The sequence below is a fragment of the Equus asinus genome, chromosome 22 (assembly GCF_041296235.1).
Source record: "Equus asinus isolate D_3611 breed Donkey chromosome 22, EquAss-T2T_v2, whole genome shotgun sequence".
NCBI classification, from domain to species: domain Eukaryota; kingdom Metazoa; phylum Chordata; class Mammalia; order Perissodactyla; family Equidae; genus Equus; species Equus asinus.
The window spans coordinates 36,664,253-36,679,368 of record NC_091811.1 but is presented as its reverse complement, the minus strand read 5'-3'; the positions used below and the strand labels follow the sequence as shown (position 1 = coordinate 36,679,368).

The window sequence follows — 15,116 nt, the reverse complement described above, 5'->3', positions numbered from 1 at the left end:
GGCATCTTAGAATTGATAAAAATACAAAGTAATTTATAAAGATGAGACTGCCATGCATCTCTGGGATTAAATACAGATTTATTGTGATGTATTCAATTTTTTAATACACGCTGGATTAAATTTGCTAATATTTTTGTATGTTCATGAGTGAGATTGGCTGTAATTTTACTTCTGTAATGTCCCTGTCAGATTTGGGTAATTAGCTTTATCTATTTTGCATAAAATTAGAATGTTTTTCTCTGAATGTTTAGTAAAACCTACTAATAAAACTCTCTAGGTTTGGTGCTTTATTTGTGGAGAAGAGTTTGACTAACTGAATTTCTTTAAAGGTTAAAGGAGCATGATTTATATATCTTATTGAGCCTATGTGCTAAGTTTTTTTTCTAAAGTTTTCATGAAAAGGAATTATATCCTTTTCATCAAAATTTCCAAATTTATTGGCATAAAGTTACTCAAATTTTCTCTTAGTATTTTAAAATCAATGCATGACTTTTTCTTCAATTCTTTGCATTATTTATGCCATCTGTCTTTTTACCATGGTCAAACTTAGCTACATTGTCAATTGTATTACTCTTTTTGAATTACAACTTTGGGCTTTCCTTATTTTCTCATGGTATAGTTGTTTTCTTAATTTCTTCTGTTACTTTTACTATTTCCTTCCTTCTTTCAGTTGGGAGCTTAGCTCATTTATTTCAGGGTTTTAAAAAATAATATAAGTAGGGAAGGTAATACTTGCATTTTCTCCTAAATGCTGCCTTAGCAGAATGCCACAAGTTTCTATATGTAGTATGTTTTCATTAAGTTCTGAATTATGTCCCAATCTCCATTATGGTTTCCTCTTTGATCCCTGAGTTATTTATGTCTCTTAGTGTTAGGTTTTTTGTTTTTTTTTGAAGATTGGCACCTGAGCTAACATCGGTACATAGTTGTATATTCTAGTTGTAGGTCCTTCTAGTTGTGCTATGTGGGACGCCACCTTACGGTGGCCTGACGGGGGTGCCATGTCTGTGCCCAGGAGCCAAACCAGGAGAAACCCTGGGCCGCCAAAGCCAAGCCTGTGAACTTAACCACCCAGGCACGGGGCAGGCCCCCAGTGTTAGGTTTTTAATATTCATCTTTATTCATTTTATCCTGAATGTGCACAAAGATGTTCTGAATCAAGGATAGATTAATAATTGCTTATTACTTCATGGTAAACAAGTGCCTCCACCCGCTTTGCCCCAGCCTTAGCCCTGGGGCTGTGCTATAAGAGTCATATGGCTTTTTCCTACACATGTGAGGTGTCAAGTTAAAACAACTCCTGTCTTAAGTACAGAAAGACATTATTTGAAAAGACTATTGCAATAGGGAGAGAGGAACTATTGCAACAGGGCTAGGGAGACTGCAGCAATAGGGAGAATGCTCTGACCATAAGATCTGCAAGCATCTTAAAGATCAGGTGAGAAAAGGTAGGTTTTTTTGTTTTTTTATAGGAAGGAGTAAACAAGGGTAGAAAAATCTGAGTGGGAGGGAGTGAGATGAGCAGGTGACATACTGGGACAGTTCCTCACGGAATGTCTTTCTTTGTAGTTAGCCTATTTCCAGGCGGTGGTGTTGAGGAGGAACTATTCCATGTTCCAGTGCTGGCTCAGGCTGAGGGGGGATTAGAGTTCAGAGGCCTGTTGGGGAGAAGCCTGAAGTTTGACCAAGTTAAGTTAGAGAGCAACTTGTCCAGATTGGTCTGGGGGGACAAACAGTTCAACTAATTATTTATGAGACAAAGAATGGGAATTTGGAGGACCTGGGTCTGGCTTTGTCATAGGTAAACAAAGAGGTCATCCCAAGATCTGATCTTAGCTATATGGGGAAAGGTGGTTCCTTGCAGTAAGCCATTTCCTAGAATACAATAGGATGGAGTGATTTCTTAACTATTACTGTTTTCCAGGAGCACAGGGTTTAAGTAAATTGTCAGTGGTCAGTAGACATTTAAAACCTAACATTTTAAATATCTACTAGCATGGATAACATTTAACATAATTTCAAAAGTTAATAATTCTCTAAATCGTATTATCGGAATTAAAATGTGCCTGTAAGCAGTATTTTTCAAGAACTGTGGAAGGGCTTGATTATGACGGGAATAACAGGCAGAATCTGACTTCTGTATTGTTCTTGCACTTTCTTAAACCCTGGACAGTAACAGACTGCAGGAAGAGTAGCTCAGGATATTCTGAAAAATATAGCCTCAGGAGATAGAACCAGTTACAAGGTGGATCATATTTCAACTCCAGCTTTCTAGTGGACATCATCAGTGGATTCAAGGAGATCTAAGAGCTGGGTGTGTAATCATGCTTGATAATGCTGACACAAATGTTAGCAAGAACAAACTAAGGTGGAATGGAGAAAATGATACTGAAGTAACTGACGTTCTGGTCAGATTAGAATGCAGCAAAAAAGGCTGAGAGGTTACAGTGAAAAACTGAATGCTATCCCTCTAAGAACAAGAACGAGACAAGGATAGCCACTCTAACCACTCTTATTCAACATAGCATTAGAAGTCCTAGCCAGAGCAATTAAGCAGGAAACGGAAATAAAAGGAATCTAACTTGGAAAGTTAGAAGTAAAACCGTCACTACATGCGGATGATATGATTTTATATATAGAAAACTCTAAAAAATTCACCAAAAAACTATTAGAAATAATTAACAAATACAGTAAAGTTGTGGGGTACAAAATCAACATACAAAAATCAGTTGTGTTTCCAAACACTAACAACGAACTAGCAGAAAGAGAAAGCAAGAATACAATCCCATTTACAATCACAACTGGAAGAATAAAATACCAAGGAATAAACTTAGCAGGTGAAAGACCTGTACACTGAAAACTATAAAACACTGTTAAAAGAAACTGAAGAAGGCACAAAGAAATGGAAAGATATTCTGTGTTCATGGATGGGAAGAATTAACATAGTTAAAAATGTCCATATTACCTAAAGCAATCCACAGATCCAATGCCATCCCTATCAGAATCTCAACATTTTTCACAGAAAAAGAACAAAGAACCCTAAAGTTTATATGGAACAACAAAGACCCTGAATAGGTAAAGCAATCCTGAGAAAAAGGAACAAAGCTGGAGGTATCACACTCCCTGACTTCAAAATATATTACAAAGCTATGGTAATCAAAACAGCAGGATACTGGCATAAAAACAGACACACAGATCAATGGAACAGAATTAAGAGCCAGGAAATTAACCCACATACTTATGGACAGCTAATTTTTGAAAAAGGAGGCAAGAACACAATGGAGAAAGGACAATCTCTTCAATAAACGGTGTTGGGAAAACTAGACAGCCAAATACAAAAGAACGAAAGCAGACTGTTATTTACACCATACACAAAAATTAACTCAAAATGGATTAAAGACTTGAATGTAAGACCTGAAACCATAAAACTCCTGGAAGATAACATAGGTAGTTGACATCAGTCTTAGCAGTATGTTTTTGAATACATCTCCTGGGTCAAGGGAAACAAAAGAAAAAATAAACAAATGGGACTACATCAAACTAAAAGTTTCTGCATGTCAAAGGAAACCATCAACAAAACGAAAAGACAACCTAACAGTTGGGAGAAGATATTTGCAAACTATATATCTGATAAGGGGTTAATATCCAAAATATATGAAGAATTCATACAACTCAACAACAAAACAACCTGATCAAAAAATGGGCAGAGGATACGAAGAGACATTTTTCCGAAGAACATACACAGATGGCCAACACATGAAAAGATGTTCAACATCACTAATTACTAGGGAAATGCAAATCAAAACTATGAGATATCCCCTCACACCCATCAGAATGTCTATTATTAAAAGGACAAGAAATAACAAGTGTTGGAGATTGTGTGGAGAAAAGGGAACCCTCATACACTGCTGGTGGGAAGGTAAATTGGCGTAGCCACTATGGAAAACAGTAAGGAGATTCCTCAAAAATTAAAGAAAATAACATACGATCCAGCTATTCCACTTCTGGATATTTACACAAAGAACATGAAAACACTAATTTGAAAAAATATATGCACCTCTATGTTCATCACACATTATTCACAATTCCCAAGACTTAGAAACAACTTAAGTGCCCAGTGACGGATGAATGGATAAAGAAGATGTCGTATATGTATACAAAGGAATACTCAGCCATTAAAAAAAAAAAAAAAAAGATGAAATTTGCCCTTTGTGAGAATATGGACGAAACTTGGGGGTATTACACTAAGTGAAATAAGTCAGACAGAGACAGACAAATACTGTATGATTTCGCTCATATGTCGAAGATAAACATGTAGATATGGAAAACAGATTGGTGGTTCCAGGAGGTAAGCAGGGAGGGCAAAAGGGGTAAAGAGGCATGTGTTTGCAGTGACAGACGGCAACTAGACTTTTGGTGGTGAACATGATGCAGTTTATATAGAAGTAGAAATATCATGACATATACCTGAAATTTATAAAATGTTATAAATCAATGTTACTTCAATTAAAAAAGTAAATACTAATTTAAAAAAAAGGTTGAGAGGTTAACAAGATCACAAGACAGAATCTTCAGATAAATAAGAATGAGAAGGACTCAATGACTTAGGAAACATACTTCATCATGAAAAGTAAGAAGACAAATGAAAAAAAGCAGGTGAAAAGATGTGGGTAAAAACAGTTTAGGATGGAGCCAGCCCTGATGGCCTAGCAGTTAAAGGTCGGCACGCTCTGCTTCAGCAGCCTGGGTTTGGTTCCCAGGTGCAGAACCACACCACTCCTCTGTCAGCAGCCATGCTGTGGGGGTAGCTCACATGGAAGAACCAGAAGGACTTATAACTGAAAAACACAACTATGTACTAGGACTTGGGGAGGAAAAAAAGAGAGAGAGGAAGATTGGCAACAGATGTTAGCTCAGAGCAAATCTTTCCCAGGAAAATAAATAAATAAATAAATAATAAAAATAGTTCAGGATGAAGGAAAATTCTCTCACAATAGCATGGGAACTCCAAAGAAGATTTCTTGGTAGAAACAAATGTGAAGATGAACTAGAATGTGTATGAGGTTCTGCAAAGAGGAAAGTTTCCATAAAAGTGACTTAGGGGCCAGCCCAGTGGTGTAGTGGTTGACTTCACGCACTCCACTTCAGCTGCCCAGGGTTCACAGGTTTGGATCCTGGGTGCAGACCTACACACACTCATCAAGCCATGCTGAGATGGTATCCCACATACAAAATGAAAGAAGACTGGCACAGATGTTAGCTCAGCGACAGTCTTCCTCAAGCAAAAAGAGGAAGACTGGCAACAGATGTTAGCTCAGGGCCAATCTTCCTCATACACACACAAAGAAAAGAATGTTTCTTAAAAAAAAAAAAGGTGACCTAATCTCTTGTATGGCCACATTAACCCTCCTTCTGTTTCTTAAAAGCAACACAGTTTCAGAGGCCGGCCCGGTGGGCCAGTAGTAAGTTCACATGTTCTGCTTTGGCGACCCGGGGTTTGCCAGTTCAGATCCCAGGTGGGAACATGGAACTGCTTGGCAAGCCATGCTGTGAGAGGCGTCCCACATATAAAGTAGAGGAAGATGGGCATGGATGTTAGCTCAGGGCGAGTCTTCCTCAGCAAAAAGAGGATGATTCGCCATGGACGTTAGCTCAGGGGTAATCTTCCTCAAAAAATAAAATAAAAAAATAAAAGCAACACAGTTTCAGAAACTTTGCTGCTCAAGCTCCAAATCTATACAATGTCACCTCTAAACGGGCAGAAGGACACCAACCTAAATTGAAATGTCCCATATCTCTGCACTCACCACCTCTCCTCTGGCTTGAGGAATGTTTTGATTTGTAAAAAGACTGCAGAAATATGACAAAAATAAAGATAGAAATTATGTCACAACAGAATTTTATAGTACATCTGTTTAATTATATGACCATTAATGCAAGATTTGCCTCAATAATTTCATTCAGATAATAAAAAATGATGGTATAATGACCAGTTTAAACTGGTTCAATCACAATTTTACAAGCTTATTTATCAAGAGTGAAAATAGAAGACTATTAAAAATAGTTAAAAAGATAACGTGTGTCATAGTGCTGAATGTTTCTGTAACTGTTGGTAAGGCTTACATCTAACTCTGATGCAGAATTCTTATTGGCATCAAAATAGTTCTTTTCTCAGCCACATGGTAAACACTGGCACTATGAGTCTGGAAGAGACTGGCTATGGGTACCACTTCTCGTCTTCAGCTGGGACTGCGCGATATCAGCAAGTGCACTTTGTATCTTTTCCAGAAGCATGTCCCCTCGATAAACAACATCCTCCAGGCATGTAGCAGCTTCATGGTTTTCTTCTTCTAGCTTATACAAGCTGGCAGCCTTTATTATAAGACAGAAATTTAAAAATCTTTTGAGAAATCAAAAACTTGAAGATTAATTAAGAGTTAAGAAGGAAAGAAACTGCAGTATAAGTTTTTATTTTCAAGTCTGGATGACTATGCAACCATTGTGATAAGACTTTCCAGTGGCAGAAATTCTAAAATCAGATAACTTTTAAGAGTTTTCCCTGTATGAACTATTTAAAAGAATGAATTTTGAATTAGAGATCTCAGGATGTCTATATGTGACTTCCTTCCACACTGCTTTTGGATACGACTAATTTACTCCACATCCAGAATGTCACCCTCCTCTCCTTCTTTGCTAGGAAAAGAGCCAAACTGAGGAAAGCAGGAAGTTCTCTTATAACTCAAAATTGGACAACTATGTATATTCAATGCAGTCTTTAACAGACAACACTAGTTCACAAGAAAACGCCTATTTCAAAATTTAATTTTGGGGGCCAGCCCCGTGGCTGAGTTCGGGCACTCCACTTCGGTGGCCCAGGGTTTCGCCAGTTCGAATCCTGGGTGCAGACATGACATTGCTCATCAAGCCATGCTGAGGCGGCATCCCACATGCCACAACTAGAAAGATCCACAACTAAAAATACACAACTATGTACTCGGGGGCTTTGGGAGAAAAAGGAAAAATAAAATCTTTAAAAAAAATTTAAAAAAATAAAATAAAATTTAATTTTAAGGTAACTTTAAATATTATAACAAAAGGTATTTAAGCAATCTTTTTTAATTCAAAATTCTCTACCAGCAAAATTTGAAAAGGAAAAGAGATTTTTACCTGTAAAGCAGCTGTAGATTCTTCACTCGGTAAGGAATCTATCAAAACATCAATGTCTTTTGCTGTTCGTGCAATCAGCGCTGCAAAAAGCTGGGCATATTCTAGAGAAAGATATTACTAATTTAGGATTTTAGAGAATCTCAAGTTTTCAGAAGTAGAAATTAAATTCTAAGTTAATGAAACCCGAAAACTTTCTAGAACTTTTTCTGTACTAGGCTTCTAATGATTGAAGTGTAATTTTAGCACACCAATCATTTTAACAGACAAACAATTTTAAAACACACATTTGAGAATTAGCCTTAATATTAATTCAAATTGGGAATTAAGCATAATGTATAACATTTCATTTATTAGGACAATGTGGCAGTTACTTGCATAGTTGAATTTGTAAATGGGATACCTTCTTTATAAAGGTCCCTCAAGTAAAATTCAGCTACATTTCTACAAATTCTCCTCTAAGGGAATAACAATCTGTTACATGACATGAACAGAATTATGAGATGTTATGTAAATTGACTGTAACAAACTCATTTCTTTTATGATAAACAAAACGTAGTAATATTCTCAAACAATAACATTTTTAGAAAGCCATAAATAAGCTAAATTTCTCAATAAATCTAATTTTAAAGGATTGTAAGCAATATTGTGGTCAAACTAAGAGAAGCCAAGAAAATCTATTTACCTTCTGTAGGATTAGCTGGTTGATCTTTGTTAATTGCTGTCTGAATATTACTAAAAGAGGCAGGAGGACCACACTGCTGTAACACTCCAATGGCATTACAGAACTGATCTGCAAGCTGGAGGCCAAAGAAAACGAGAGAAAGGATTTATCAATTTTAAGGATTTTATTGGTAATGGCAGCAACAATAAGTTTCTATAATGATCCCTGAGCAAGGGAATAAAACAGAAAGAAGCAATTTTGGAAAAAATAAGCCAGTTACTAATAACAAGGATTAAATGTTTTCATCACACAAAGAAACTAGGTTTGGTATCAATCTAGTTGAAACAGTTAAAAAGAAATGCAAAATAATCTTTCTTTTCTTCCTAAGGTAACAGAACAAGAGAAATATAGCCAATACTTGTTGCAAGCACAATAAGGCCTCTTTTGGAGTAGTGGTGGAAAAGGGCAAATTTGACCATCAGATATCTAAGTATGGCCCCAGGGTAAATAAAAAAATGTATGACTCTTTGTACAACGTATATGATCCCTTTTCTGAGACCAGAGTAGTTACACATACAAAGAAACAGTGGGAAAAAGACTGCACCTTAAATATCCCAAAAGGTTTTTCGCCATGACTCAAGTTGTAAACTCCTGCTCTAAAAGTATTCCTTAAGCAGTTCTGAAGATTGAGAACACCAATTCCTTACCATCTCCGAATTTAACACTCTTATCCTCCCCACCAACTTCTCTCAACAGTCCTGACCTTCCAAACCTCAATTTCTTATTTCCAATCAGTAAATAAGCATTTCCACTAAGTTTCTCTGCCATTATTTGAATGAGAGAACTCAAAGTCAACTGTTTCCTTTTTTAAGTATCTAATTTGTATTGAGAATCTCCTAGTCAACCAGTTTAACTTCAGACTCTTCGTTTCCTTTCACCTTCAAATCCTGCTAACACAAATCTTTCCCTTTTCCTTCCATCATCACCGCTGCTGTGTTAGTTCAACAAACTACTTCATATAGGAATTATTACGATAGCCTCCTTATTGTTTACTGGTTCACTGTTATTTCACCCTGCTCAAAAATTTTGAGCTCACCCGAGCATGGTCTTTAAGACAAATCTACAACTCTTCAGGCTGTTTCAAAGCTTTCAATAATCTAAGTCAACTCTACTCATTCATTTTCTACCTCTCCTTCATATACACCTGACTAGTAATAAATTCATTTCTGACTCCACCGCTTTGCTCACATTTTGCCACCCATTACGGAGCAGCAGTAAGTGCTCAGAAGCTGTACAAATATGGATTCTAATTTTGGTTCTAGTAACCCGAGTAGATTTTTTTTCATTTTTAAATTGGGAACATTCTCACTTGACAGCATCGTTGTGAGGAATAGAGAAAACACACACAAAAAAACTCATCATAGTGTCTATCTGCTCTGTCCTTCAAAAGCTCTCAAGATCCATTTATTCAACAATATTTATCGAAAATCAACTCCATGACAAGTATTGTATATCAACATTATAGCAATATTGTGAACAAGAACTCCTCATGGAGTTCTCAGAGGGTAAAACAAATGTTATTTTAATCGTTTTACAAATAATTTCAATTCAGGTAAATGCTAAGAATTCTTCTATTTTAGTTCATATCACTCTATATTCTAATTTACCTCAGCACTTACGCTGAAAACACTGAATTCATTTTAACACCCTAACCACAGACTACTTTTGTATTATTTAAATGTCTCTTGAGTATAAGACATCTTTCTAATCAGACTGTAAACTCCTTAAGGAGTATCCCTCTGTACACACGGCAGTGCGTACATACACAGTAGGCAATGATGCTAGTTAACCTAGAAGCTTCTCTCCAAAATCCAATTATCAGCACGCCTACCCTAGAGTTACAGCCATGTTCACTTTGTCCTTACTATCCTTTTGGCTACAAGACATGCATGAATATGCAACATTTCCCCTAAAATAACATTTCTGTCCAGCAGCATCATTACAATTTGATTTTGTATAACTTCAAAGGAGTATCTCCCTGAGGGAGGTTGGCTGGCAGCAAAGTGACCAAAAGGGAGAATGTATCTCGGTGAATTCACCAACATTTAGAAGGGATGGTCCTCTCAGTCTTAAAAGAGCTTACTTTATACACACAGAGTAGATCAGTTTCTCAGAAGCAGATTCACACTCTTCAAGTGTACAAAGACTCATGTAATAAAAGAATGCCAACTTATCAACTTCAAAAAAACTGGCAAGGAATCAAGTACTTAGATTTTCCAGTCAACATATTCTCTCTCTATAGGCATCTTACCTGGGATATCAAATAACAAAATGACCGAGAGAAATATAACGACCAATAGAAAACTATTTAACTCTTAATGGTAATAAGTATATGAATCCTTGGTTTGCATATACGTTCCACTTAGGGATAATAGGAAAAATAATCAGAAGGACAAAAGCAAGGAGAGCTACTTACAAGACCTGACCTTTAATACGGAGTAGACTTTTGGGGAGACATTAAAGAAGACTTAAATAACAGAAAGATATACGATGATTAAAAGATTCACTATCATAAAAATGTCGGTTTTCCCCAAAATGACTTATGCTGGGGAGTGGCCAAGAGATGCAACAAGACCGTTGGTCTACACGTACCAACTAAAATGAAACAGAACTTCTCATCTCACCATCACTCCCGCCCCATCCTGAAACTTTGGGCGAAGGAATATTCGCGGCTAACATCTAATAACAAAGAACCAACCATCAAGAGCACAGGTTTTCCTCCATGGGTTAAAACTGATACGGGGGGGAAAGGCTTCTACTGCTTCTCCCCTTCCCCCAAAGAAAAGAGATGCCATAAGCACCACTGACAAGAAAATAAAACTGTCCCAGAGAACAAGACAGGACCGTGAAGCTTCAGAGTCCTGGTAGAGAGATGTTCCACTTCTCAGGCGAAAGCAGCAGCTCCCTCCCGCGGCTCCGCACACCGCCGGGCAGCCGGCCTCAAACCTCCCGGATCGCCGCGGCGCCCCCGCCGCCCCGAACTCCTTTTGCTGAAGCCCTGCCTCAGTCCGCTCCCCACTTCTGGGTTCTGTCTCTCGGGCCCCTTTTCCTCCCTAGCTTTCCCTCGCGAAAGAAGAAGACAAAGACTAACCGAGCGAAATCGCTCACCGAGTTCACGGCGTCCTGCAGCTGTGTGAGCCGATCCGCCATCTTCCTCCCGCAAACAGGAGGACGCTAAGACAGCTGTCACACGCGATTGGGCAACTCGAAGGCGCGTCCTGGCCAATCACAGGGCTACGTTCTGAGGGGGTGGGGTGAAGCAGAACTCCACACGGGGCCGAGAGGGGGCGGGACATTCCCGGGGCTTACCTGAGGGAAAGGAGGTACTGGGTGCACGTCGTTGACTTGGGGACTGTCCCGGGTCCGCTCGCTTTGGCTAACATACTGTTCTCGAGGTTTTTAGGGGTTAAACACTTTACGGAAATGGTTGGATTCTGCGTTTTTTAAAAGTTAATGTTCCTTACCCTCCCGTAGATTCATTTTTAAACATCTCCTTGAATACTTATTTTGTTTTGCTTTTGCTGTCCAAGTGGACCACAAAACATGTACCTTACAAAGCAAGCAACTCAAGAATACTTGGGAGTCACGATACGGACTTTAACTTCAACAAATCCAAATTAAAATTCACCAGGCCAACAGGAAGGGCTGGGTTAGGGTGCCTCCTCTTTTGCTTTTGGGCGCCTAGGGCCTTACCCAAGTGGAGACTGGGTGTGTGCTTTAATTCTGAGAGTGGGTATGTTGGGGAAGCGGACGTCCGGGAGATGGAAAGCGTCCGAAACAATTAAATACTAAATTGAGCTGTATTAAGCGTGTTGGAAGAGTACGGAGAAGGAAGGTCTCCGCGGGCAAAAGTAAGAGGAGCATTTGGAGTTAAGGGGTCAGGTGTGGGCGTAGGTAACTAACAAGCATCTCTTGTTTTTATGACACCGAGAAACTCAGTGTGAGGAACAGAGGAGGTATTAAAGGAAAGTTAGCCTGGGGATAGCCTGGAAAGAAATGAGCCAGGAATCAGCAAATAACTGATGTGGACCTCACATACCCTCTGTTTCTGCCTGTTTATCGCTAATTACCCTCCTGGGTTTGGGGGAGGGTGGAGGAAACTATCCGTGGGGAGCTCAGCTTGCTGGATTTACCCCAACCATTGCTGGGAAGCTCCACTTCTGTTTCACCTCCTCTCCTGCCGCATCCCCAAACAATCTACATGCCAGCTGGGACCTAATGAGGAACCTCTCTGGGTGAGGCACCTCCTCCCATAATAGAATTAATGAGAGCGAACTCCAACGTGTTTTAACTGTAATATGGGGTAATCTATGACTTTCTCTTTCCACTCTCAGTTAAGTGTACCCTATTGAATACCTGCCATGTCCTGGGGAAGTATGTTGGATGCTAGGTTTGCAGAGGTGAATTAGTCAGGGACTCACAAGATTTTTGCAGTTATCAAAAAATGAGATGAGTTGGGCTTACATTAGGGTATTGATCCTGATAAGTGAGGAAGGAAAGGCTATTTATGAAGGAGAAATTAACATGGATTGGTGACTGGTTTGATAGAGGGGGATGAATGAGAGAGCCCACTAAAGAAGAATACTAAATTTTGTAGCCTGATTGGAGAGAGAACTTGGCTGCCTGGAGTCGAAGAGCCACTTCAAGACAGGTCATATTAATGACATAGCATTTGTCCTGTCAGTATCTTCCTTACAGGTTTTCACTAGCTCCACAGAGACTTCAGGTTGATGTCCAGCCCTCTTTGCCTGGTTTTCAAGGTTCACTATAATCTGGCTCCAGAAAACAGATCGAGCCTCATCTTCCAGTAATTTTCTGAGTGAAAAAGTCACTTCAGATTGTTCAGCCATGACCCTGAACCCTTGATTTTCCTGGGTTTCTTAACCATCTTTTGGCCATGGACCCCTTTAAGAATCAGATGAAAGCTGTGGACCTAGGCCAGGCTCTCAAAATTTTGCATACATTCTTAAGGGGGTTGTGAGTCTCTTGAAGCTGTGGACTTCAGGAAATACTGTGCCTGCTAAAGGCAGTCTTATGTGTCTAGCTGAGGCTTTCTCAACAGCAGTACTACTGACATTTTAGACCAGATGATTCTTTGTTCTGGGATGCTGCCCAGTGTACCGTAGGCTGTTTCCCAGCATCCCTATCCTCTACCCATGAGATGCCAGTAGCTACCCACCCTCCAGTTTTGACAACACAAAATATCTCCAGATATTCCCAAATGTCTCCTAGGGGGCAAAATTGCCCCCAGTTGATAACCACTGGTCCAGCTCTCTCCATATTCTTTCCCTTTCTCAAAACAATTTCTTTCCTAGTATTTAATTCATTATCTTTTTGAGTTATACCTTTTTCATGTTAATTTTATGAATTACTAAGGGCAACGTGGCCTTCTTTCTCCCTTTCATGATTTTGACACTTTTTCATATACTTTTTCATTTACTTCTCTTGCATCCCCAACTGGATTATATGGTTTTAAAGAAGGAACCCAGTATTATATATTTCTTATCTTTTAAACATGTCATTTTGGTAAGTACTTTCTTTTAAACTTTATATTATTAAAAGTTTCAAACACATGCAAAAATAGAATATTGTATTGAACTCATCACCCAGCTTCCATTATCAACTAATAGCCAGTATTGTAGTAAGTACTTTGGTTGGAATTTTTAATCTGCAGTGACTCCCTATTTTTCCAGAAAAAACTTTAACTTGACATCCTAGACCTTAACACCTTTATTACCTACTCAGTTATAATTTATTAAACATCTGAAATGTTCCGAGCGCTAGGCTGAAAAACTATAAATAAGCATTTGCTGTGCTAGACTCCTTGCAATTCCCTAAACATGCTCTGCTCTTTCACACTTCTATGCACACCATTTAAGACACATCTAACTTCTCTTCCTCGCATGAAATACCCACACTTCCTTGCATACTTCCAGTTTGTTTCCTTGTTGATCATCGACTCAGCCCTCAAACCTTATTTTAAGCATTTCTTTCTTTATAAAAGCTTCCCTGACCCTGAGAGTAAATTAATTACTCCCAGTCATTACCACAATTGTTTCTTCTACTTCTATTGCATTTAGCATACTGAGGTGTAATTATTCATACTTGACTCTTAATTCACTCACCACCATCAGCTACTTGTGGGCAGGAAACATACTTTAATTGTTTCCATATCTCCAAACCTAGTAGCTAGCATTTAGCTTGGCACGTAGAAGCCACTGAAAGCATACTTATGGATTGAATGAATGAATTTCCCAGCATAATGATTTCCATATAGTAGTTACTAAATAAACATTCATTGAACTTCATTTAATACACTCAGTCAAAACAATGTAAATGACTCCCCATAAGAAGAGCGTAAGAGTTGAAAAATACAGAGCAAAGGTGAGCTGAGAGTGGGATAGGATAACCAGGCAAGTTATCTCTATCTTAGATTGGGGAATCATTTCAGTTTGAGGGTTTCCTTTCAGTTCATAGGAATAACAAACTCATCTGCAAAGCTGCTGAGTCCGTTTGCTTCTCATGTCTCCAGTGGATCTCTGTCATGAGCAAGGAACCCCAGCCAGTCATCCTCCCTAGCTGTCACAGTATTTCACAGCCGATGAGGCCCTCTTCTGATTGCTGACACATCTGTCATCAGCTATTCCCTGCAGGCACAACGAACTGCAATGAAAAGATATGGGGCAGGGGGTGGGGGATGGTGGAGGATGCGGTTAGTTCAGGGAAGTGAAATTAACTCCGTGTGGCCAGCATAGAGGAATTTGAGTTTAGCTGCAGCAAGAACCTGGAGAGGTAGGCAGGAGCTACATCCTGAAAAGCATTATTTGTCATACTCAGGAAGATGATTATCCTGAATGCTTTTATAAGAGAACCTTTAAAACCAAATGCATCTTTTTAAAAATTATACTTCCTTAGTTAAAGGCAATACACCTTCAATGTAGAATTTTTACAAAGTGCAGAAATGTGCAAAGAAAGTCATTCTTAATTCAATCACCTGGAGATAATTATTTTAAACATCTTGATACGTTTTTTCAGCCTTTCTGTGCATATTAACATGAATGCATATTGAAAAGAAAACATAATAAGGCTCATACTACATATATTTATTGCTTTGTAACTTGCCTTTTCATAAACACTTCATGATCAATCACTTGCCTTATAAAAAATGATTTTCGAAGAGCTACACAGTATTCTATTATATAGAGGTATCACAGGTTATTTAATTAAT

At 38.6% G+C, this 15,116-nt stretch overlaps 1 protein-coding gene across 2 annotated transcripts; it reads right to left on the bottom strand.

Moving 5' to 3' along the window:
• Positions 1–5,898: 5,898 nt before the first annotated feature.
• Positions 5,899–11,144, bottom strand: MED21 (mediator complex subunit 21). 2 transcript variants are annotated; one of them, XM_014846867.3, is made up of 4 exons: positions 10,997–11,144; positions 7,850–7,964; positions 7,168–7,268; positions 5,899–6,372 (listed from the first exon to the last, which is right to left on the bottom strand). In XM_014846867.3, the coding sequence occupies exons 1-4, from the start codon at positions 11,036–11,038 to the stop codon at positions 6,196–6,198; spliced, it is 435 nt and encodes a 144-aa protein (XP_014702353.3). In that variant the 5' UTR covers positions 11,039–11,144; the 3' UTR covers positions 5,899–6,195. The 2 variants fall into 2 exon arrangements, with proteins under 2 accessions (XP_014702353.3, XP_014702354.1); XM_014846868.3 differs by lacking the exon at positions 5,899–6,372 and having other exon boundaries at positions 7,217–7,284.
• Positions 11,145–15,116: the final 3,972 nt, after the last annotated feature.

Bases quoted from the DNA above. Each gene is read 5' to 3' on its own strand.
- MED21 (XM_014846867.3), bottom strand. From the start codon at position 11,038: ATGGCGGATCGGCTCACACAGCTGCAGGACGCCGTGAACTCG. The intron at 7,965-10,996 runs GTGAGCGATTTC...TTTGGCCTCCAG, and splicing joins TGCAGGACGCCGTGAACTCG to CTTGCAGATCAGTTCTGTAA. The intron at 7,269-7,849 runs GTAAATAGATTT...ATCTTTCTCTAG, and splicing joins ACCAGCTAATCCTACAGAAG to AATATGCCCAGCTTTTTGCA.